Raw genomic sequence first — 25781 nt, 5'->3', positions numbered from 1 at the left:
CAGCCTCCTGCCCCCACTCTGCAGGCCTGCAAGAAGAAGCAGGAAGGAGCSGGGACCTGGCAGGAAGGACTCCAGCTGTCCTATTGAGCGGCAGCCTTGCCTGAGAGAGTYGACCCATTTGCACGGTGCCATTGAACATATACTCCCAACAGGAGCGTACATGTACATGTGCGTAACACATGCATACAAGTACGAGCACACACACACACACACTACGCACGCCTCTGTCCACACAGGCTGATACAAAGCATTGCCTTTGCTAGCATCCACCTACACATACGCAGCACCCGCACCAACATGAGCAGCATGTGCAGCCCCATCCTGTCCCTCCTGTCCTGCTGATTGTCACTGAGGTCTGCCAGCGCAATATGTACATGTGTCACATGGGTTCCTCCAGCTGCTGGCCGCAGACCCACAGGCTGCATCAGAGCCTGCAGCCTGTCCTGCTCCCCTTGCTGGCGCCTGGATTAACGAACCCCTGTGGTTCACGATGTCACTCCAGTCACTGGTATGCAGGTCTCCCCTCCTTCTTGCCATCTRGTCTGRTTTGAAGTTTGCTAGTGGTGACATACAGATACCTGGAGTAGAGACCTRCACAGAAGGTAGTCAGAAATTAGATTTAATGAGAGTATAGGACAGACTGCAGTGATCAACCACAGGTCTCAATCAGATAARCAGTTGATCAGCCACCTTWACATTTGACCGGCCCCTTTTTCTCYTATTCTCTCTACTTTCCCACTCTTGTGGGAAAATCCTCTCCACCTCCCTGGGGTAAATCGATGTGGCTCCAAGAGCTACATCTCTAGAGAAACATCTTGGAGAGAAAGAAAAGAAACCTTCTGCTAGAAATCCTATTGACAAGAAGGTTTGGAGACAGGTCACAAATCAAAGTAGAATTTAATTCCCTCTATTTCTGGGCACAGTCTCTGGACAGAGGAGGAACCAGCAGCCATTGCCRCCCTGGAGAGGATGGAAGGAGAAAGCAGAAGTGTCAGACAGCCTCTATCTGACAAACAATGTGAACAATGGACTAAACAAACAAACAGTTTTCTTCCACCTTTACGTTAACTTCAGTAGTTTGTTGATTCCAACATGTTCCAGTATATAGGAACAGAATAACAGTATACTACATAATATAATGAAAGTGTACTATGATATCGAGTCTCAAACAGTGGCCGTAAGTGGGTAACTGGGGCAGAATAAAAAAATGRGACAAGCATATGTGGTACTTCCCCTCAAATTTTTGCAGATTTGGTTTAAGGAGCTCGTGGCTCAGATGTGGCTTTTGCACATTTAGAATTCCTCGATGACTTTCCCTTCCAAGAATTTGCTGCATTTCCCCTTCCATCTGTGTAAACCTTTACTGTACAGTGTCTTTTGATGAGGAGTCTGCCAGGTTAGTTACCTTTTACATGAGGTACTCTCTCCCTTTGCTCACTACTAGCTTCATTTGATGCACTGTGGTATGGTGAGGAGGAGTGAGCCATCACCAACCATGCTTGCATTGCTACTCATGATTATCCAGACCTCTGTCATATTTCTTCCTCAGCTTTTTTTTTTCCAGAGTCCTAGCTTGTTTAGTTCATGGTCTGGCTGGTCCATCATGTACAACTATTATAGCCATGCTCATATCTCTCTCCAAACTCCTGTCATAATGCACAGAAAATCAGGCCTTGGGCAATCCACAAGGGAAGATAGTGGCTAGCTGACTTGTGGGAGGAGAAGAAAATAGAGATACATGCTGAATGTACTCAGTATATGTGCCACACAATGTCCTCTACTTTCTAGTTTTTGCGTAGAATCTGACCAAAAACTTAATTCTCCAGGCATGATCACTAATGCTCCCTGTATTTGATTTACTCTGTTTAAAAAACAGAATATCTTTTTCCCTAACTGACACCCTGTTCTGGTGATTTGGTTACATTTTGAGCTCACAACAGAATGAAACAGAACCAGAGATTTTTTTTTCATTGAAACATTAAAATAGGCTAAACTAACCACTGCTCATGTGACAGTCTATTTTAAGCTCTTCTGAGCTGAAGAATCATTAATATTTCAGTCTAACTCATTTAAAATGCAAATATAACCTTCTAAACTTTGCTGTGTGTCCTATATCAAAAGTAGGCGTCCAGTTAGGTGGTTTTGGTGTCTTCCTTTCTATTACTTAAGAAAACAGGTACATTCATATTTCATGTTTTCAGTAAATTTAGAAACTGTTACAAAAAACAGAGAAAGCATTAGCTTCACATCATTCCTGATTTATTGCTATATTTTAAAGATTTGAACAGATCGTTGTTATTTCAAATGTTCCTTTGTACATATGCATATTTTTTTAACAAAGGTCTTCATCACGGAAATGTCATTGTGGTCATAAAGCCTTTGTCTGCTACAGCTGAGTCTTTGTTATGAAGCTAGTTTTCTCTCAATTTAAAAGCAGAGAAACTCACTTCAGAATATTATGGAGTTTTGGAGGGGTTTAAAGACGGGGGTTATGTGCATAACATAACATTTGGAAACGAGTGGTTCTGAGCATTTCTGGACTCACTCTTTCTTTCACTGTGAAGGAGAGTCAGGCCAGTAAAAACAACTTCACCCTGTAGTCTGGCATGAGTAAACAAAATCAGTGTACGTGCCTGCTACAGGGATGCTACATCATTCCATACCCCTGAGAACATGTGACATTATGTTTTAAAACTGGCAACTACAACATGCTCCCTGAGATATTAAAATCAGATTTGCTTCTTTCTTTCTTCAGCACAGCATCCCTTAAGACTGGTGCGTGCTAATTCTAATAAGAATATGGTTTGGCCTAGAGAATCCTTCATGTTGGAGAYGCAGTTTCATTTTCAGACCTCAGTGTTTTTATTTCYGTGCACRTGTTCCCCAGAGATTTCTGCCTTGAGGAGCATCCCATGGTCACAGCAGGCTTGAGATCTGAAAAAGAATACCGGGCTGAAATGCAGTAGCTTGAGGAAGGAAATGAAGGAGAATAGAAAAGTACAGTACATAAAATGTGAGCTCCGTAGCCAGCGCAGGGTATTTCCTGGCTACAGGTCRAAAGGCAGAGAATAAAGAAACYGGATCCTACCTTTTCCCTTTTATGTCCCACTCATCTATGCAGAGTGGGTAAAAGAAGAACAGCCCCCAGGAAGCGCTGGCTCTTCTTCTGCCCTCCCTGCTTCCTCTGGGTGCTCWTGAGCTGCTGCCTTACTTTTCTCTGCTGCCACGAACGGGGCACAGATTAGTGTTCAGGAAAAGCACTCACCTTCTTCAACTTGTTTCAGTCTTTTTTTCACTTSTGAGAAACATATCAGGCRCTTCTCTTATTGTTTTCCAGTGCCRGGATTTTCATAAATAGTTTTGTTTCCAGTCACAGCAGTCTTGTATCACTTGATGCAAGTCAGTCTCTGCTCTGGCAGGTGTTCAGCTGTGCTCTTCTGCTTCCCTGTATGTTGTCAGTAAGCCTAAATCTCCTCACCACTTCCCTATGAATTGTACTTTGCTGCTCGAAGGGGACAATTAGTCAGTGCCTTACATAGTTTACAACTCAGAAATTCGAGARGCATTATATTATTTTTCAGGGATGTGTCAAAGTTCCCCATTTCTACAGTACATAYTGGTTTGGCGAAGCACATATTGTCACTGTATTCTTAAACATTAGCTACAACAGGAGTTTTTGAAGTGTTAGGTAAAATCTCTAATGTTTGGATTTTAAGATCTGACGCTTCTCAGTGACCCAAACGCTTAATAGGAAAACTGAAATGAAATGTGATGGCTCTTTATTGGAAAAACAATTAGTTGATAAGTAAAATGAACTCAGGCACATAAGAAACAATTACTGGTTTTGTTTTTTGCATGAGCAACTACTACTTATGAGTGAAAGAAATCAAAAAACTAATTTCAACATAGTCAATATACTGCCATAGTCAATATGAGCTTAATTCTACCAATTAATATGAGTACTGGCTCAAAGGATTTGTTTCCTTTTTCTGTTGAAATATAATAGCATACAAAGAACTGTAAGTAATTCTTCTGGCCATCACCAGGACATTCAGATTGTTGTAGGTTCCTTYCCTGCATCTRGGAGGAATTAACTGGCTCTACTGAGAGGAAGGGAGAGAGGATATACAAGCCTGAATCCAACTGTAGGATCAAGACATGTTATGTAAAAATCCAATTAAAAAAATTCTAATAAACTTTTCCCCAATAGAGGAGACTTACACCAGAGAAAATAATGACACTTTCAAGACTGTTCAGCAAGTATTCCAGCTTAGAACAGTTTGCAGCAGCTCAAGAATACTAGGCAGGTTCTTTGTAGTTCCGAATTGTTTTCATGAAATGATAGTTAAAATCACCACCTGAGAGATAAAAGCAGCAAATGTATTTATCTGGGCTAAAAAAAGTTTTATCTGTCACTGACAGAGGGTACAAAATGGGCAATATACACTCACATGGCAGTCAGGGACTATGAAAAGGCTGTCTTTGCAGTTAACATCTCAAGTAGGCTGGTTCARACTCCTCCTGGCCCTTTTTCCCCTTGTGCAGACTTGCCTTCAGAGCTTTAGCTAACCCTCTTTGCTTCAGTGGGCCAATACTGAAAACTATCTTTTTCCGTAGCCCCTTCAGCTACAAAAGCAAAGTGAAATTCAAACCCTGAAGTCAGCCTGCTCCCATGCTTGCCCCCTACCCCTTGGCTCTGCAGAGGGTCTCAGYRTGCATAAACGACAATGCTAGCATTGCTTGCTGGCCCCCAGTACTCMAGTGTGCAAAGGTTGCATGTGCACCCGACACTGTATTGAGGGAGGCAGCTGGGGAGTACAGRCTGTCTTGGCTCTGGGTGCCCTGAAGCCCTGGGTACACGGCCAGTAGGTACTCTCAAATATCAGTGCAGCATCACCTCTCTTTTTGTCTTTTAGGCAGTGAACTTCATGGTTACAGGAAAGGTGAGAGGGAGAAGTGTTAATACAGACAGCTGCATGTCAAGCTTTCTGCTTTATACTGCAGTTTCTATGGGAAAGGACAAGTAATACCAGTTACRTCACTCTGATCCCAGGACTACCTGCTGAAAATCTATTAGAAACAAGTTTAAAAATTTACAAGAAACCTTCTTACTTAGTGGAGAAACAACAGCAGAAGCAGGGAAAGATACTCAATACAAGCAGGTGAGAGAAAGCCATACCACTACAAGACTGAGGGACTGCAAAACACAGTGAGGGGACTGTTGCACTGGAAAGGAGGCAGGGATTTCTGTTAGCTGCTTCTTGAATTATTCTTGGGATTTCTATCTTTCAGAAGAAACTGGCTTATCAATTCGTTGTAATATTTTAAAAATTCCTTCTTGTCTAGCTGCTTAGAGGAAAAAGTGTTTTGTTCATTATCCTTTCTAGTCTAATGCCTTTTGCAAGAAAGACAGGGATATCTCTATAGGATAGATCATACAGACTAGGTCAAACTAGTGCACAAGTCCTTTACATGCAGACCATTCCCAGGAGGCTCCCATGGCATATAGGAGAGCAGCASTCAAAATGACTTCTGCTCCCATCACTTAGGCACAGCATCACTCCCAGCACCAAGGACTGAGGTATGTGAATTTTTCAAGCACGAGAAACAGATGTCATTTTTCAAGGAGAAGCAGGAGACACTTCTTAAAAATATTTGTTCCTCCTATTTTAAATAAGTCAATACTAATTTTTCAAGTGTATTTTGGAGCCGAACAGCCATGCATCTTTACTACACCGCTATTATTCATTCTCACTTTCATAAAGACTAAGCTTAGTGTCCAAAAAGAAAGGATGTCAGCCCTAAATTAGATTCAATATTGCAGTGGGCAAGCATCTGTGTTATCAGCATCCTAAAAGTGTTCACAGAGCTCTCTCATCCATGCCCCCCAGATCAGGATTCTCATTCTTGTGCTGTTAATCCTACCCAACATCTATTCCACATTGTTCCTCATCCCAGACCTCATCCATCCTTCCTTGTGGTCCTCACCTTCCTCAGGTCTGCTTCCTCCCATGCAGCAGGGTCAGTGACAAATGCCCAGCTTTTGAGACCCAAAAGTAGTCCTCTCAGGAACTCCTGTGCTTGTGGCACAGCATCAACCTCCCAGCAGACRCTAGCTGTACCTGATCTGCACAGCTTCCTTGGTGAGCTTAGCAGCCTCCCCCAGGTACTGATGCTGGATGGAAAAGCACAAGCTGCTTCCAGAGCTTAAGCTGATWGACCAGATCCTCAAGTTATTTCCAGTAACAGTCTCAAAAAAGAAGAAACAGCCAGCACATAAGCCTCCCTGCAAAGGAAGAGGCCTGGTCTCCAATCGCCACTTTGATGCTTGTTTAAGGAACTTTATATTAACTAGCAACAGGATAGCATAAATGTATAAACCTTGCAGAAGGCCTTGCAGAGGCAGTTGTGTGCCATAAACACAAGATCTGGTGGGAGATGGTAGTCTGATCTATCGCAGTGGCTCTTGTGAGATCATAAGGCTGAGCCCACTAACACARTAAGACAGAGAGAGGAGGGACAGGCATCTCCCCTTGCATCTCTGTCTTTAAAGTGATGGTTGCACCTTCATTTCCTGTGACCAACACAGGGAACTATTTGCAGGTACTGGATTTAGCAGCTGAGGTAGGAAGGCAAACATGTAGCTTTTACAGAATGAGTTCAGGTGTGGACCTGTTTAAGTCTTTTGAGTTACAAATGCTGCTAAACATCCTTAGCCATAAACACAGATGGTTAGAAAAATGTCATCTCTAAAGGCCAAGTTTTGTGAACATAAATCACAAGCACCTCTCTATGTCAGGTGCCATGAAGGGTAAAGCACAGCTAAATAAAAGAAGAGGCGGAAGTCTAGAAGATCTCAGTTTGTGGCCTGAGAACCTTAATCCACTTTCAGACACCAATTTTTCTGTGGAACTTCATGTTGGTGATTTGTGTCTTTGCTTCAAATATACTGCCAAGGATATGATGGACAGATTTTTCATTCTGGTTCACCTAATAGTTATTCATCTTTAATTTAACTGTAATTTTTTCTTCAGATTTTACTAAAGGTGCCTTACTAGCACATACATGTTTTATAGAATCATACACACAATTTGCAGATTAGCTGTGTAATTATTTAAGTCACATCAAAAACTGAATGTCAATCAATCCACAACACATGAATTGTCAAGTGCAAATCTAGCTTTCTGAAGATAAAGCAACCATCAGAAAGTAATTTGCAGTAAGCAAGGTGAAGCTAAAAAGAAAAAAACACATACACACATTAAAACAAACTTGTAGTTGCATTTTATTTAATCAATGAAAGTCTACCTTAAAAACACAGAATCAAATTTGGTAACCCAATACATTGGATTAGAGAAAGCTTCAAGCTTTTAAGCACAAGCCRGAAGTCACAGTCTCAAATGAGAGTCTCAGAGGCCAAAGCAATGCACTGGAACAAAGCTGTATCTTTATGAGGAGACATGTTCCTTGCACCATTAGCATGGTTTCAAGTGCAGTATTTTGTCAGCTGTCAGTTACAAGAAGCATTTGTATTTGTTTTATAGTTACGTTTGTTGCATTGCTTACCTAGGCCCTGGATTAATGGAGATCACAAGCAAGTTTAAGCACTTGCCTGTCCAATTACTACCAGCAGACAATGTACATTGTGATAAAGCTAGCTTTATTTAAATGAGGTTCAGACAAGAATTAACTTTACATATTATTAACAGCTTTGGAACTACAAACATAAGAATAGGGATTACACAGGTCATGCTACTGTTACTTCATTTTACCTGCTGCAGTTATTGCAATATGGCTTAACGTACATAGGAATACAATTTGTACAAGTTCAGCCAAGTTTGCACTTGTGAGGTGTTATTAAGAGCACGATTAATTTGCAAGCCAACTTAACCTGTGGAAACCGACAGAGATTGTTGGAATTGCCCAAAGCTAAGGGGGAAAGCTGCCACTAACGATGGACAAAGATAGACTGGATTGTTTGAAACCACATTGTTCGGCTTTAAATATTTATATCATTTGCTCTGAGGTAAGGAAAAATCTTTTGATGCTTCCACACAGGGCAGCACCAGATGGTGCAATCACACCAGTGCAATCAGTCACATTGCTTGCTGTATGTGCAGCCTTGAGGAGAGGCAAGCACCTACCATAACAAGAGCGTTTGTACACTACAAGTTGATTTTAAAATAAATTACTATACAGGTAGGATAGTGAAGCTATTTTCGACTTGATGGGCATCAGTTTCACAAAATGCGATCTGTAACCTTCACTTTAGAAATCAGAGCAGAAAGTAGTGACTTGTACTCCCTTTGTCTGATTTTAATGTAAACAAAAGACTGACTACTGCTGGGGGCAGCCATCCCAGGACTGTCAGCCTTGGGGCTTCTGTCTACCTTTAAATCCCTTGGCTCATTCTGTTCTACAGCTGTTCTCAATCCAACCTACCTTACATCCACCTTATGTTAACAGTTTTATGGTCTCAGCACCCCAAAATCCTATTCTACCCTTYGCAGTCCCAGGCAGAATTCATCACCAAGCCCTTACCCTCCTTCCTGCTCCTCCAGCAGTGAAGACAGGGAATTGCTTTTAGTAGGGAAGATTCAAAAAATGTCATGGTGGGAAGCAGTTCAGGCATGGGTTAAGGAGAGAGGAAGCTTGTATGCAGAAGTTTTGTAGGTGGTGTCAGTGGAATGAAGACTTTGGGATTGAATAAGGAAGTGACCAGAAATGAGCTGACTCTTGGATGAGAAAGATGTGATTTGAGGGCTGTGATATAGATGGGGTTGCTAAAAGCAAGACAGCAGAGGGAATGATGAGTCTAGAGGGTTCTCAGAAACCTGGGGAGACTGCAAGTTGAAATGACTTTAGTATAGGTAGTTGGTGGATCTGCCACAAGTTAGGGCTCTCCTTTTTCAACAGGTCAGTCTACATTAAAATCAGAATTGGGTTTAGGATATACATATAAATATTCAAAGCATGACAGCCAAGTTTTTTTCTTTTTTTTTCTTTTTTTTTTTTTGGGGGGGGGGTTACAAGGCAAAAACCTGGAACAATAAATAGGAAAGTACATGTTATCAGTTTCCTCTCCAATGGTATCCATTTCATCTCCAGGCTACACTACAAAATTTMTTGAAGGGTATGTCTAAATGGTACAGAAATATCATACCTATACATTAAAATCAGAACTGGGTTTAAGACATACATATAAATATTCAACACATTACAGTCTAGTTCTGGAAACCTGAAGTCTGAAACAACAGAAAAGGGGTATTCTCAATTTCCTCTCAGGCTACTCTGTAGAAGTCACTTCTGACTAAATCAGGCCTGCACAAATACAACCAAAGGATGGACAAAGCCTGTAGGGCAATTCTTTTACCTGAATGGGATTGAGAGGCAGCAATGTTGAGCATCTTGCTCAAGCATTTGTGCGTGTTCCAGTTCCTGCTGTTCAGTAAGGAAACATGTACTAGTTGGCTGGAAGTCTCACATGTTCTCGTCATTCAGTTCTCTCCCTTCATCCCTCTCAGCCAAGCAGCACTTACGGCCTCTTGGTAGATCATATCAAGGCAGCTACGGAAAATGAGTGCGCTAAGGGAGACTGCAGAGAGAAGGTAGGGGATTCAGGTATAAATGARGGGATTGAAGGAGACAGGACAGACAGGAGATGTTTCAAGTGAAGGGATGGCAATAACTGTGGCACAATTTTTAGTGGCCTGCCCTTTCACTTAGTTGCACATCTCCAGTCTAAATGGTACATTTTGAGCAAAGGCAAATCACCTTTGCATGGTACACACGTGTGAATATACCCAATATTAAAGGCATTGTTTTTAATAGAAATGACAAAAAGGTGAAGTCTTCAAAAGAGCAGCTGTTAACATCCAAGAATAAAGGGTGGTGAATAAAGCTCCTGGCTCTGCCACAGGATTGTCAGTTGGTCTCTAGGACTGGCATCTCTCCAAATGCCACAGGGAGGCTTAGCATATCTGAAGGAAAGAAAACAGTAACAAAGCTTTATTAGTGACAATTTCTTCTCTCAAGAATATCTTATCATCATTCTTAAGCAGTTTTCAGAAACAGAATTGAAGAAGGTCACACAACTTAAAATTAAGCAAGAATAATATATAGCCTAAGAAGAACCTATCCCTATCATCTTTTCTGATTCAGATTTCACTTAAGTTCGAAGAGCGTTGGGAAATGAGGCACTCCTGATTTACTATGGCAGGCATCAGTCACTCCCTTTTGAATTTCCAATCAGCTTTGTTAGAGGAGAGGCATGTATGCAGATTAAATGTCACATCCACTTGTATGGCATGTGTTTTGCATAGCTAAGAAAACTGGAAACTATTTCCACCTTCCAGAAAAATTCTTAAACTAACAGGCCAGAGGCCAAGCTGAAGGGACAGACCATTAAAGTGAGGGGTAATTGTACAGAAAAGGAAAAAACGTGTTGTGTGACCAGGCAAGTTACTAAAGAGAAGCAGCACTTTTTTTTTTAAAAAAAAAAAAAAAAGGATTATAGGTCAAACTAGGGAGCAGTGCTAGCCATAATCTCTCTTTGGCTAGTTTAAAATAAAAATGAGAGACAAGAGTTGTACACACCTCAAAATTACTCTGGAAAGGTAAAGAAATCTCTTACTAAAATGCTGCTTACATTTGAGGCCTCAGAAGCCACTGAGTTCAGGCTTTGTGGATGATGACAAGGTGCATCTTCATGACTACAAACATCSTCTGGTGTCTGTGTTTTCACATCTTCCACTAACTGGTGATGTTGCTCATCCTTCTTTGCTACCTGTGTTTGCTGACCTGTTTTTTGGTTTGCAATTTCCAGAATCTGCCCCACCTCTTTTTCCTTTAATTTTGCTACATGTGTATCAAGGGATTCTTTGGTTGAATCTTCTGAAGTACCCATTCCTACTGCTGACTTCGGAAGTCTTGGACTTTCCCTTGAAGCATCTTGAGGGCTAGTCACAATTTCTAATGAATTCTCACTTTTCCCTTCTTTAGGCACATGAGAAATGAACAGCATGTCTTTTGCTTGTTCTACACTTACATGACTTTCAGCAGACTCCGCTAACGTGGCATGTTTCCCTGTTCTTGACTGCTCGAGCTCTTGTTCTTTGCTTGGTATTTCTTCCTCTTTGACAGGAAGCTCATGATCCCCGTTCATAGTTTCCAGAAATTCAGGTATACTGCTATCTGGCTGGCTTTTTCCTATGGATTTAGTGTGCTGCTCTAATCCARATGCAGTTGTCTCTTCTGTCTCTGTGAGTTTGTCAACAGCTGTCTGGATGGCATTCAATACAATTTTTGTACTCTGAGACTCCAGAGTCACAGACTGAACAGTGTCCTTCTCCAACTGAGGGTGGGTGAGAGAAGGACTTTTCTTCAAAGGAGTAGCACTTTGTTCAGGGGCAAATCCTTGGGGCATCTCTTGCTTCGTCTCTGGTATTGCCTTCACAGAAGAAGAAAGTGCTTGAGATTGAAATGGTTCTGCATTGTCAGGCTCTGCAGTCCCAGGGCCTGAATGGTCAACAGCAGCAGCTGGGACTTCTTCAGGAGCCATTTGCCCATGCCTGGCTGCCAACGGCTCTGATGWTTCAGCTGCTGAGTCGGTGAGTGTCACGGTTTCAGCAGTGACAGGATCTTCAAGTGCAGCAGCTGGTGCTGGCACGGACACTCTTGGTGCCTCTGAGCTTTCAGCTCCAGCGGAGTCTGAGCCAGAGCCTTCCTCTGGCACAGGTAAAACTTCTGGCTGCACAGCGTGTGAGGAACACTCATCACTGCTTACAGCTTCCAGTGTGCTAGGGTCACCTCTGCCTTGAGCTCTTTCCACCAATTGCTCCCTTTCCGTTTCTTCCCTCAGTACATGCCCACTGCTGGAGGTTTCTACAAGTTCTTCTTCTGCTTCCACCGGCTCTTCTGCAACTCCACTGCTTGGTGTTTCGCCTTTGTTTGCAGCGCTGGCAAGGACAACACTGCTCCCATTTTCCATGGTATACAAGCCAGTTGATGCTAAGGCAGACAGGTTTTCTCCTTCAAGCTGCATGGGGGCTGCAGTGACAGGGCCCGGTGAGTCCACGCTGAGGATGCCTTCTTCCATTTTGCTACCTTGCTTTCTTCCATTTTCATGCTGGGAGATGGCTGCAGTTTTGAGTACAGCATTTTGTAGCTGGCTGTCTCCCCTCTCATCACTCAGGGAGAGCACTTCTCTTGTGCTTCTTTCGAGGCATTCGTGTACCAAGATGGGCTCAGAGGCTTCTGCAGGGATCTGCACACAAGTCCCCTCACTCACACTCTGCCCAGACGCTGCAACTGCTTCGGAGCTACTTAATTCTGGAGTGAGGACAAAGACTTGTATGCCCTCCTGCCCGGGGAGCTCAGCAGCGGGGACTTTGGTGCTTTTTATTGCAGGGAGCCCAGACTCGCCTTCCTCTCCCTGGGGAGCTGCCTCACCAGGAACTCCTGTAGCGTACACTTGGTCTGGTGAGTCCAAGGCAGGAGCTGCCTCTTCTCCCGCCGGCGTGCCAGGGACCGCAACAGCAACTGCTTCTGTGCGCTCTGGTCCCTCGCAGGGGGTGTCACGCTCGTCCTCAAGCTGCACAGGCACTTCAGCTGCAGTGCCTGCACTGCCTGCAGGCCCCAAGGCAGAGGCTTCATCTGCATCTCTGTTTTGCACCTGAGCAGAATGGGAACAGAAATGTGAAGAAGGGTATGGGTGAAGAGTGATTGGGAATATTCTACATGCAAAAACACCAGAAGAAATGACCAGGAAGGCGAGAGTTATACAAATGGCGTGAGTCAAGGACACTGAGATTAGCAAATCATCAAGATCCCAGCACATTGGTGCATAATTTCTCAGGACACGCAGCTCAGGAATTGAAGGACAGCCTAAAAGAAGGTACAGGTGACACCACGTGAACCAAAGAGTGAGTAAGTATGATGGTAGGAAGATAAGGAAGAGCATAGGAGACATTAGCCACCACCACTCCTGTACCTTCAAASCTGAAGGTAGTAGTGCCATTTCTTACCTTTGCAGGGTACCTCAGCCACAACTGCATGTCTGCCTGGGACTAAAAATTCCATCAGATATCTATGGTATCATGTATATGCGTCCTATTGTTTCCTAAAATATCTTCAGTAACATTACTCTGTGCCTTAATGGTGATTTTTCTGCACCTTCAGATTCAAGCACACCATCTCCCACCCCTTACTGTAGGAACTGCATCCACCTCACTCTGCACAGAAGCCTCAGTGGTAGCTGCTTCTGGATATTTTTGAATCTGTCTCACTGTAAGAAACTTCAATTCCATCACTCTATAAACAGAAGGTCCTTGACAATGATTTTGCTACAGCCTGCTTCTGAACTAGCTTTCTGAATTAGCTATGATGTCTAACATTTGCTGAATTTTTCTGAGACAGATCAACCTTTGTGTTTTATATAATACTTACTGCAGTCTCCACTCCTGAAACATGTTCATCTTTCATCTCATCTCCTGCTAGCTCTGTTAAGGGTAGTTTGTCTTTTTCTGAGGACTCCTGCTTTACTATGGGCTCTTCCTTGGAAGTCACCATTTTACTGCTATCAAAGTCTTTGTCTTTTGATGAAGGTTCTTCTGCTGTCCTCTGCAATTCAGGTGCTTCCTCATGGTCTTCTTCAACTGCTTCTTCATGCATCTGTGACTGGCTTTCATCTCTCAATGTATCTACATTTTTAAGTCCTTCTGTGTTCTCTTCCATTGCAGCAGATATTTCACTTCTCTCTGAACCTTCGTGTAGCACTCCTTCTTCACTTCCATTTTTGCCCTGAATGCTTCTTGCACTTCCTAGGGCTTCRATGTCATCCTCCTTGTGTCCTCCTGTTTTCAAGGACTGTTCAAGCAAAGGAGTTTCCTGACCTACCAATTCCACATCTTTAACATCGTCTTTCATTTCTGACTCAATTTCTTGCACTGTCTCAGTTACAGTTGACGTCATGGTTCTTTCACTCACCAGCTGTGCTGCATCCGATGACCTTACTCTTTTAGCAACTTCCTGAAGAACTTCTTGTGTCTGTCTCTCTAATTCTCTCAAGTTTTGCTCAGTAGCCTCTACTTCCTGTACAGGTGTAACTTCTTCTGTAGTATCAGGGGTTTCTGACAACCGTGAAACAGCAGAAACCATCTCAGTTGTTTCCTCAGCAAAGGATACTTCCATTGTTTCTTCGGCACAGTAAGCCTCTGTTGTCTCCTCCAGAGCTGTCACTGCTTCTGAGGTTAGCTCTTGCTCACTTGCTGTCGTGTCATCACTTGTATCCTTTCTCATCTCTGGCACAGTCTTAGCAACCACCACMGCTTTTTCTACAACAGCTTCTGATTCAAATGTTTTCTTAGTTTCTTTCTCTTCCTCTTCTTTTAACTGCTCAATGCACTCTGTCACAGCAGCAGATATCCAAGACGGTGATCTTTCTTCAATACTGGTAACTGCCCTTTCTCCTTCCACAACAGTAACACTAACTGCATGTACAAGCCCTTCACTAGCATGTTCAGTTCTTAAGGTCTCTTCTAGTTTTTCTTCCCTTTCTTTCTCTGAGGTTTGTTCTCTTATCGCTTCAGCATCTTTTGCTTGCTGGGCTTCAATTTTCTCTTGTTCTGCTGCTTCATATTCAGATAAAGGAACAACAGCTGGAACATCAGAATCTTCTTCAGTTGTTTCTGCCATGTCTTCTCTTGCTTGTTTAAGAAGTGTTGGTTCTGGTTTCCCATCTGACTTTTTCTTCCTACGGCCAGGCATCAGTTTTCTAAATGGAACCCATGATTCATCTTTTCCAGGCTCACCATCTGATGTTGAGTGCTCCAGGCTAGATCCCATGACAGAGTCTTCAGTTCTCTCTTCCATTCTGGTTTTGGATTTTCTTCTTGGAGTGACTAGTCTTTTAAATGATTCCCATGTTGAAATGCCTTCACCTTCAGATGGACTTCCAGCTTGTTCAGGGGATGAATTCCCTTGTCCTTGATCACTTTCCTGAGAGCTAGTAAAAACTGTATCTGTTGCTGTTTCTTTGCTCTGTCCAGATTCTTCTATTCTTTGGCCTTCTTGACCAAGCTTATGTTCAGCTTCTTCATCAGATGATGATGATTTCCTGGCTCTTTTCTTTGAAGAGCCTACACATATAAAAGCTTCCCAAGACACAGAGGTGTCAACCTTTCTTTTGGGCTCTTCAGTGACTTTCTCTTGTTTCTGGTCCATCCCATTTTCTTTTACTTCTCCCTGATTTTCATCAACTGCATTTTCAGTTGTAGACACTGCAGCACTTTTTGTCCTATCAATTTCTTCTTCTTTATCACTTTCAGAAGGTCTTCTGACACGTTTCTTGGGAGTCACCATCTTTTTAAATGATGCCCAGGGTGTAACACTTTCTCTTTTTCTCTCCATATCTGAAATTGCAGCATCTTCATTTTCAGTGACCTGCATCCCATCTGCAGATTTTTCCAAAGACAGAATCTCATTTAACTCCTCAGGAGAAGAAGCAGAACTCTCTGCCTTTTGTTCTTCTGGGCTATCTGGGGAATCTGATAAGTGCTGAATTTGTTCACCCTGCTCTCCTAACTTAGATTCCTCTCTCCTTCCTTTATGTTTCTTTCCAGACAGTTTTTTTAATCCAGTACCTGTGAAGAGTTTCTTTAAAGGGCTGCCCTGTAGTTTAGTTTTTTCTTGAGAAGACAGCAGTTCAGCTTCAGTTGTGATACCTTCTGGAGGTCTCCTTTCAGTTGCCTCATCGGGAGTTATTTCTGTAGTTGTTTCAGTTGATTTGGTATTATCAGTTATAACTATGCCAGTTTGGCCCTGGAGACCTTCATCAACGGGTTTGGCTGACTGTTGGTCATCCTCTGTGTCAAATGAATGTTCAGAAGTGGAAGAGGACTTAATTCCAGGAGCACCCAGAGTCAGTTCTGTCTTGTGCGCTTTGCTTGTTTTCTTTTCTGTGGTTGTGTCATGAGCTTCTCCTGCTGTCTCTAGTTTTCCAGTGAGGTCTTCTGTTGCAGGTGAAATTACTGGTTCTGGTTTCTGTGTTTTTTCATCGGTTGTTTCTTCCTCCAGTGGAGCTAAGGATTCAGGTTTACTTCCTATTCTTCCTTCTGATTTTTTCAACTCTTCACCTGAACTTTCAGTTGTCAATAAAGATCTTGCTTCAAGTTTCTCTCCAGAGGTCATTTCAGCTGTGTCATCTATTTCACACTTCTCTGTTGATTCCAGTTTTTCTTCTACAGATAAAACTTCTGAGGATGTTTTTAATTCTCCACTTGCACTCTCAGCGATATCACTAAAAACAGCGTCAGTGGCATATGTTATCTCTGTCGTCTCACTTCCTTTTTCTCCTTCAGTTTTTTCTCCCTTTTTACTTAGATCTTCTGAGCTTTCCACTAACTTCTTTTCTTGATCTTCAGCTTTTTCTTCCTTCACACTCACTTTAACAACTGTTGCTCCTATAACCTCATTGTATTCCTGCCTCTCATGTTTGGTTAGCTCTTCTTTCTTACTTGCTTCAACTGTTATGGCTGCCACAGTCTTTTCTGGTTCCTGCTTTTCATCTTCAGTTTGCTCCTTCTCATGAGTTTCAACAGTTACTGCTGTCACATTCTTCTCTTGATCTTGACTCTTGTCCTCAGATTTCTCTTCCTTTTCAGTGACTTCAGCTGTTAATATTGCCTCCTCTTTTTCTTGGTCCTCTTCTTTCTTAGGAGACTGCAGTTCATCTTCTTTAGGCTTCCTAAAACTCTTCTTTTTCCTAAATCCAGTCCATCCCTGAGAAAAAAATTTTCGTAATGGTGACGCAGTATCAGCAGCTAAGGCAGCTGACTGAGAACACAGGTCCTTTGCTTCTGATGTTTTGGGAGATTCATCTTCTGGGGTTTCATTTTTGGTTGTGTCTTTCGTGTTGTCTTCTGCAGAGAGGGCATCTTCAGGCACTGGTATTTCCTCTGGGCTGACTTCGCTTTGATCAACAGCTCCTTCAGTGCCTTCCATTTCCTTTTTTACAGTAAGCAGTTGAACTGGTTCTGATTTTCCGTTTTTTTCCTTCTTAACTGTGAATCTGAATCCAACAAATTTAAAAACCTTTTTAAAGCCCAGATCATAAGACTGTGGCTCAGGTGCTTGGTCAAGACCTTCTGCATCTTCTTCCAAAGATGGTAACTGTTTAGATATATGAGGATCCTCTTTTTCATCATCTACACCATCCTTGGTGCTTGAGTCAGAAGGACTTGTCTCCATGGTTATGGCCTCTTCCTGCGAAGCTGCACTGGACTGCTCTGTTTGTCCAACTGTTAAAAAAAAAGAAAAAAAAAGCCATTAGTTTCCTTGCATTTTCAATTACCTGTTACTTTCTACCTGTACGCATGTATTTATTTTCATTCTTATTCAACATTTCCCAGCCATGTAAATTCTATTACCTGTGTTCCTCTTCCATGCACTACAATTACCATTTTAAAAGGTCTAGTTTTAAGCTTACTTTAGTTTACTATAATTCCTTTTCTTTCTCAGATCAGTCCATGTTCCTTTTCAAAACTTACCTGCAAATGCACATTTAGAGCATATATTCTCTCATTCTTTCTCATCCTCTGTTGGGGGTTTGGTGGGATTTTTGGACTGTAAGATAAAATGGTACTAAAACTTGATGTGAGAAAAAGTGTTCATTTCTATCCTATCATATATCGAAGAATTCATAAAACAACATATGTAATTATTTCTAAAGCTGATGTTTCATATCCTTTTGATGCAGAGGGAGGCTTTTAAGGAAGGAGAGAATTTTAAAAATGTGTTGATCTAAAATGATGACAAGAAAAGCAGAGCTCATTATTCAACTCTGTCTCAAAAGAATGATAAGATGTGATAAGGTTTATGGGAGATTTCCTATTTTTCTGAAAACTTGCAAACTCCAAAGCAGTTACAATACCATGTATTTATTTTAAAATCAGGAAACTTGGATCTCTACCATACCACGACCATTATGGCCAGACAGAAACCTCACCCACAGCAATTCCATATCCCTTAAAATTAATGAGGTTGTTAATGTGTAAGCAGGTAGAATTTACTCCTCACAAGTCTATTTTTGCCTTGTCCCTTTCTTGAGTGTTGTTTTAAGTTCTTCCTCAGGACACTGGCAGCCACCTTGACAGTATTGCTGAGATAATTTAAGTATTATCACTCCTAGCCATGAGCTGCCTAAGTTCACAGGCTGGCATACAAAGTAACCCCCCTGAAATGCATCAGCTAAGAAGCTAGCACACATCCAGTTTACAGCACAAAACTGCAGGCTTCCCATACCCCAAACAAGTAAGTATTAAGTATTATTAAAAAAATGCAAAGTTATCGTAGGCCTAAATTTTTATTCAATAGCTTTAAATGGATCTTTGGAGGCAAAAAGATGGGGARGAACAAGGATGTCCTGCAAAAGATGAGAAGATAAAATTCCAGTTGCTTATAATCTGAATTATTATAAGTGTGATGAACATATCTGATAAAGAACAAAACAGTGTATAAAGATTAAATCTGCAGTTCATTCGAGACACTGAAAAGCTCTGCCTCACAGGACTTGTTGGAATATGAGGGAGGTGCAAATGAAAAAGGCCCAAGTTAAGCAGCAATGTCTTTGGAGAAAGTACTGGTCCTTTCTTTAAGTTAYACAAGTGCTACTTTGAGCACTGTACAAGGGCATGTAGGAGACAGCTTTCAGAAGTGATTTAGATTTTAGTTTTCGTTTGATCCCACTCTGGAGCTGGATCTAAGTCTGAAGCTGGTCCTGTTTTGCACAGGGCCAGTCCAGCTGGCCTCCAGAGGTCCCCTCCAGCCCATAGCTCCGCTCTGGTTCTGCCTGCGCACATCCCCTTTGGGAAGGGCCGCATCTTTATCAGTGCTCGGACAGTGCACTCCACATCTGRCTGCAATGCCCATCAACAAGAAGCAAAACTACATTTACAAATATAGTAGCTTCTAATAGCAATGTAGAGGGCCAATCTTGCTTATAGACCCAATCAGCAGCCTACTGACTGTTATTTATCAACTGACATAAGTAAGCTTTGTATTTTTATAAAGAAAAAAATAGTTTATTTTTCTAGTTTGTAGTTTATCTCTCATAGTTTAAAGTACTTTAATTATGAACTYCTAATTCACTTAGGAGTCTGACCTCTGACAACCACCCTAGCTCCCTGAACATTTTAAAACAATGACTCATGTAATTTGTGAGGGAGCAGAAGAAGAAGAAAAAGAAATCTTTTTGAAGAATCCAGGAATATTACTCCATTGGTAATATATTTCAGGTAAACTTCAGGATACTCCACAAAAAAAAACCCAAAAAACCCAAAACTGTTTTTAAGAATATATCAGTCAGTGGTAGGCTGAGGAGGGGAAACAAGGTTGTAAGGACAGCTAGAAGCAGCAATAACACATTTGAACTCACTTTTCATTTTAAGATGGTTACCAAAGAAAAACTGACAGGTTTATCTTGTATTACTGAAATTATTTGGGCCTTTATGAATCAAGTAGTATGCAGTTGCATGCTGAGAAGACATAAGGATAACACCAAGGAACCACTTTTGTACTTGTGTTCATTTATTCTAGATCCAGAAAGATCATTGTCATTTACATCAAACTGTATAATTTAACCAAAAGCTTATTACAGCTTAATAGGATTTCACAAAATTGTAAGTTCAAACACTAAGATACATCCCAAATATTTTATAATTGTTTAGTGACAGATACTTTAGATYTACAAATATACTCTCTATGTATATACTCTCCATACTTATTACATGAGGTATCTACCACAAGACAACTCGTAAGTATTGCTGTCAATATAGCATATCATTTTTGGGTGGAAAATATTTACATTTCTTTCTTCTTGGTGGAGAATGGGAACTTTCTTTCCTTTCTCTGTGTCACTATTTTTTTTTTTTTCCCTGATCCAGCTATGAAATTAAACATTGATCATATAGTCTTAAATATCAATTTTGTTCATGAGCCAAGCCTCTTAACATTTCTTGTGGAAGCAAGATCTATAGAGTGTCCTTTCTGTTCTTCCTGAATCCAACATTAACACCCTTGTGCTTATTCTCAGTCATTTGGAATTATCTGTATCTATCTGACATGACTCAGATACAGGTAGACAGAAAAAAAAGGAGCTGAGAGCAAGCTGGGAATGCTGAGCCGAAGTGGGAAAGTGCAGAAGTGAGAAGGCTATAGGAGTGGAGGAAGAGGCAGAAGGCATTCGTCACTCATTGCAGGCACCTGCTGAACTGCCAGAGACCTCCTTCCAAGGGTCCCTCTGAGCTCTTGCAAACATGCCCTGGAAATGCATGCACTCTGAAAATTTAAGGTTTCAAAAAATATAGGAAGTTTATAGTTGCAGTTGAGGCTGAATTTCTTAAAATTTTTAGTTTTTTCTTTTCATTAGAACACACAATTTTAATTAGAACATAAATTATGTGTTTAAAAGGAGTTTCAGGGATTTACAAGTAAACATGTTTATGGTAAGACTGACATGGAACAGAATATGAATTGGTAAGGTACTTCTATTTTCAAAGCAAGAGATAAGGCAAAGGACTAATTTATAAAGGATCTCATTYATTCATTCATGATAACCATTCAAAAGATTTTTGCTTATTGTATTTATAAACTGATGTATTCTGTAACATTCTAAGACAGACTCAGTATCAGTAAAATGCTTTAAAACTAAAAAGAATTGTATCATTACAAAAGCTTCAAGTATAGATGTTTAAGATAACTACTGGGATCATAAAATTAAAAAGAGAATACATRAATTTGCAGGCTTAGTAAAATGCTTTCAAAACCTGTAGAGTCAAGTATACAGTAATTAGATCTTCCTTGCGAGTCAATCATGCTACCTCGGAACACTTCATTAAGTAAGTTGCAAAAAGGAAGGTATGTAACACAAAAAATTTATTGACTGAACACACACTTTAATACCAGTCTGTCAYTTGGATGGAAAGCTACAACCACGCTACACACTGCTCACCTCCGTCACTCCCTCACAGCGCACACGGTGGCTGTGCCTGCACACTTAGCCAGGTACTGCCCCTATCACTCCTCAACAAAAAGCATTAACCCAGCCACAAGGTATTTCAGGCCCAAGGAAACATAAAGCTTGGATGTCAGCTGGTAAGCAACACGCTACTGCTGTCCCCAGCCTCTACTTTGTCCACTTCTTTCTATCACACTTAAAATTACTCTATTGGCTTTCACAATCCATTTCTGATGCCCCTCCACGGCAACTGAAGTATGAGATGCCATTCAGGAAATTTTTCATGTATGCTGCCAGCTGGCAAGAGGCTACCACTGTTTTGTGACAGGCCTGCCGTATGATACATATCAAAGTTATGCTTTTACAAGAAATACCCTCAAATAGCATTTTTATACTTTGTGGGCAAAAAAGAAACAGAGGACCTAAGAAGTCAACTGTATAATGCTGAACGTTATACTTAGCAGTTGGATTCTTTAATGACATTTTTATTAATGACATTCTTGGTGCCTAAACATTGTTAGTGCAGACGGTTTTGAATGCAAAGCAAACAATGAGTAACTCCACTTAGAAAGCTTTGAGCGTTATTTACACAAGGTATTGTTCAGAGTATTGTAGCATGTCATTACCACAGATCTTTTGGCAAGACAACTAACACTGTGTGAGTAAATTTACAGAACTTAAAAGCATCTTTAAGAAACACAGGAGATCCTTTCAAAATATCTCCCAGAAAACTGCTTAGTGAAACACTGTTAGGAATACAATTTCTTGGGTCTGCCCTGGGTAAGGCTATACTTCACACACTATGGGCTAGTCAAGGCAAAAAACACCATAAAGATATCTCCAGAGGCAATGATAAAATCACAGTGGACCATAAAATCGATCCACTTTATTATTTAAATCCACTGAAATTCRATTTTAACTGTTTCATGTAMCAGATAGCTTTCAAGTATTTTTAATTGAATCAACATGCAGTTTGTGCTTTAATRACTACAAACATTCCATTTTATTCTGAAAGAAACATGTGACACTCGAAGGCCTTAAGGAATCAGAAGTGCCTGACTTCATAGTTTTGCAGGTAGCTTAGTCCATAGGTAAGAATTTATTTCCATTTTATCAGAAGGATGCAGGTACTCATCAGATGTTGGAATATTAACATTTTCAAATTGGCCGAATTCCTATCACATCTCATTAAAATCAAATTAATTATTAACACTGCTTTTAGTAACCTGATTGACACTGCCAGCGATGTAATTTAACTGCCACCACCAACACATCTGTTCCTAGAAGTGCAAATGTGTTCCTCCTCTGGAAGCTGCAAAAAGGAAAAAAGAACTCCGACCACAAGAGTTAAATGCACAGCACTTCATGTGCTTGCAGTCAACCATGTCAACATCTGGAGCTGGTTGACTTTTCCCCCCAAGGATTTGCAGCACTGTGCTGGATTTTTTCCATAAATTCCCTACATTCTAAATCTATCAGATGTATGTCATACACACCCTGTTCCCCATGTTTCAAACTCTACTGACCACTGAAAGACTCCGGAGGGGTTTTTTATTTTGTTTTCATTTATTCCAGGTTTAAATATTCAGGGCCAAATCGTGCTGTTAGTCACATATACAATACTCTCAGTAGATTTCCAGGAGTGTAAGTGAAATAGGAAATAGCCATAAAGCTGAAGGGCATTTTAGAATCATTTGCCTCCATTGCAGCTAGATTTGCCAAAATATGACTTGGAAGGAACATCTACTGCTCTAAAACTCACATGACAGCGAAACACACAAATGCAATTTAAAGATTGGATTTGAACAAAGTGCCCATGATGGTGACAGTTTAATATCAAGCTTTTATTAGTTAAATGCATTTTCCATAACTGTACAATTCCTCCAATTATTATGGAAACATACAAAGAGAAGAAGGGCCATAAACACATAAAATCATAGTAGTAGTAGTAATTAAAACCCAAAACATTTTAAATGACAACATCTATGACACCTCACTCCTAAACAGATTTATTAGAATGAAGTAACTACTTGGGATTTAGTGAATGTGAATATTTTAGCAAACATAAATGCAAGCTGTGCATTTAGCTTTCCATTGTAGAGTGTAAGAATTGGCTATTATACAGCAAATTCTGATCCATCTGACTTCAAATTTCAGGAGGTTGGTTTTAGTAAAAYAAACAAAAACCCTATCAAATAACACACTTTGTAGTAAAACATAAAACGGAAATATGTCCAGGTGTTACCCTCTTAACAAACTTTTTTTTTTTTAATTAAATGCTTGAATATGCTAAAGGCTGCAGCACTACTGCTTCCTGAAAATACTTCACGAGTTCCTGCTTCCCATCTCTACTACTGATTGTATTTGCATTTCCACCTCAGTGTACAAATCTATCTTTCATGGAAAGCACATACTACTTTCTTCATCGTTCCATTCACTTCATCATTTCTAAGGACTGACTTGCTGAGCTTATTATGGGGAGGAGTGTCTTTAAGAATGCTTAAATAATAAGGGAGATTTACAGAGATTTTAAACACTAAATTTCACAATGCATTCATGCAATTCATGACCCTTCTAATCACGCTCTTCTTTTAGAGCTTTAGAAACAAATACCAGTAAGTTCAGTCTTCAGTTCTCTGGTACTTGGGTGGCAACCGAACAGTTAAGTATTAAAATTTTACATACTTCTGCGTCTGCTTTTAAAAAGGGGGGAAAAGGAAAAAGTTGCAACATAGCTGTAATTTTTCATGTGTGAAATGCCTTGAAAAAGCAAGAGCAATATCCCCAGAAGAGGACTCCGTATATAACCTCAAATGAAAATAACTTAAAAAAAAAAAAAAAAAACCACACAATCATTTCCGATGTGATGCTCTAACATTCTCTCATAAACACTTTATTTTTAGAAGTTTATGCTTTAGCTGTACTTGCCTGCTCAAACCTAGACATCAACTTATCATATTCCCACATGGGAAGTTATATACTCCATTAATACAAATTTTTAGAAATACTGCTTCTTTCAGTTCAGTGTTTCACAAAACCAGCACTTAAGTTCAAAAAACAGTATTTAAGTTCCTTCAGAATTGTGGAGTTTTTCTTTTTCTTTTTCTTTTTTTTAAGTAAAGGTCCATTAACCATGGCTTGGATATGCAGTTACTGTATTTAAAGATTCTTCATTAAATTAACTCACAATAATAAACTGTTCTTAAACCAGCCCAGCTGTTCTGCTTGTCAACCAAACAAGCATGCTACAAATATTTATGAAATTTCACGGTTTTCCATACTGCCCGTGTCTCACGTTCAGTGACTTTGTTTTGCTTTTTAAAATAAAATATATTGACTAAGTATAAGACAAATATAACAGTAGTTAGTACTCTGGTATTTGAGAAAATATCTGCTCCACTAGAAACAAGGAAGAGACGCAGCAATATAGTGTAGGAATTGTTAGGACATTTTTGAGAATGATTAATTAAAAATGCACAATGAGCAACAGATTGAAAATTTTCTTTGTCAAAACATCTGCATGAAGAATAACATATTAACATCACAGACGAACTCACTACAAAGAAGACTGAGCTGTGTCTACACTAATTAGACAAACGATAGCTTAATGTACTTCTGCATACCAATAGAGACGTGCTGTGTCCCTTCAAAGAAATGGTAACTTGTACTATGAGCCAGATGCAGTTCTTGCAAAATGTAACATAGAAGCAACCATGCTACAGAGAAAATTCAAGTTTCTAGAAGATTTATTAAATAAGAAAAACCTCAAAATATCAAACTGTGAAACTCTGTAAAAAGATTGCTTTAGAAAAGCAGATTAACCTTTAATTACCAACAATAAAAGGAAATAAAAAAAATAGAGAACTCTTGAGGAAAAAGACTCAGCATGTGATAAGCTCATTAAACATTGAGTTTCATGAAAACCCTATTGTAAACAGCAGTAGGATATCTCCTCCCCTACTAACTGATTCAAATCATGTACAGTCTTCCCTAGGGTCAGCTCTTAACAGAGCTGGACTTCTACAGGCTTTGTTGTTGATGTGTATTGTAACAATAAAGTATTTTGCAGGAATAAATCCTGTATTGGTTGAATATATTCACTAGCTCCAGCAAATTACAAAAAAGAGCAAATAAACAATTATTAATATAGTGAAATAAAAAAGAATTAGCAGCTTGCTAAAGACACACATCAATTCAAGGGAAAGTCCATGAGGAAAATTAATTATCTTTAGGAAATATAATTATACTTTTTTTTTAATTTTGTACTGCCACTTTATCTTACACAAAAAGACACATCTCTGTGCAAAAACAGTAGTGCAAGATAAGGTTTTCTTTAATTCTCAGCTCCCCTCAATATTATTATCTTTCCAGAAAGCCCAGTTAGTTTAGGGTGCCAGCTCTCATACTTCCATGGCTCATCTGCCACTTTCTTAAACAAAATGCAGAGAGTTCAGTGGATATAGCATTCAATTTTTGATATCGCAGGCTGGGATCCTCCCGAGACACACACACACATGCACGCGTGCTGTGCTTCATTATAATGACAACAGTTTTAGAGTAACAGCTTCATTTCTCTCAGGCAAATACTTCTTTTACAGCTTCTAAATGATGCCCACTTCTAGTTCTCTTACAATTTCACTTAAGTTTAGCTCGAAAGATACTGTCTTGCATTATCTCTGGATTAACATACGATAGCATAATCAGCGTGGCCACTGTTGTTGCGTTTTTCCCAGCTACTAAGCTATACTCTGGCACTTCAAAAAAAAAA

General features: G+C 40.3%; 1 protein-coding gene across 1 annotated transcript; it reads right to left on the bottom strand.

The window, feature by feature from the left end:
- Positions 1-7261: 7261 nt before the first annotated feature.
- On the bottom strand, positions 7262-17297 carry AKAP12 (A-kinase anchoring protein 12). Its single transcript, XM_085308419.1, has 3 exons — positions 13447-17297; positions 10649-12673; positions 7262-9980 (listed from the first exon to the last, which is right to left on the bottom strand). Exons 1-3 carry the CDS (start codon positions 17245-17247, stop codon positions 9972-9974), a joined length of 5835 nt encoding a protein of 1944 aa, XP_085164545.1. The 5' UTR covers positions 17248-17297; the 3' UTR covers positions 7262-9971.
- Positions 17298-25781: the final 8484 nt, after the last annotated feature.

This window comes from Rhea americana, unplaced genomic scaffold (assembly GCF_003343005.1).
Source record: "Rhea americana isolate MKP2758 unplaced genomic scaffold, rheAme1 scaffold_275, whole genome shotgun sequence".
NCBI lineage: Eukaryota > Metazoa > Chordata > Aves > Rheiformes > Rheidae > Rhea > Rhea americana.
Note: the sequence above shows the minus strand (reverse complement) of the source record. Positions and strands in the feature narration are given on the sequence as shown.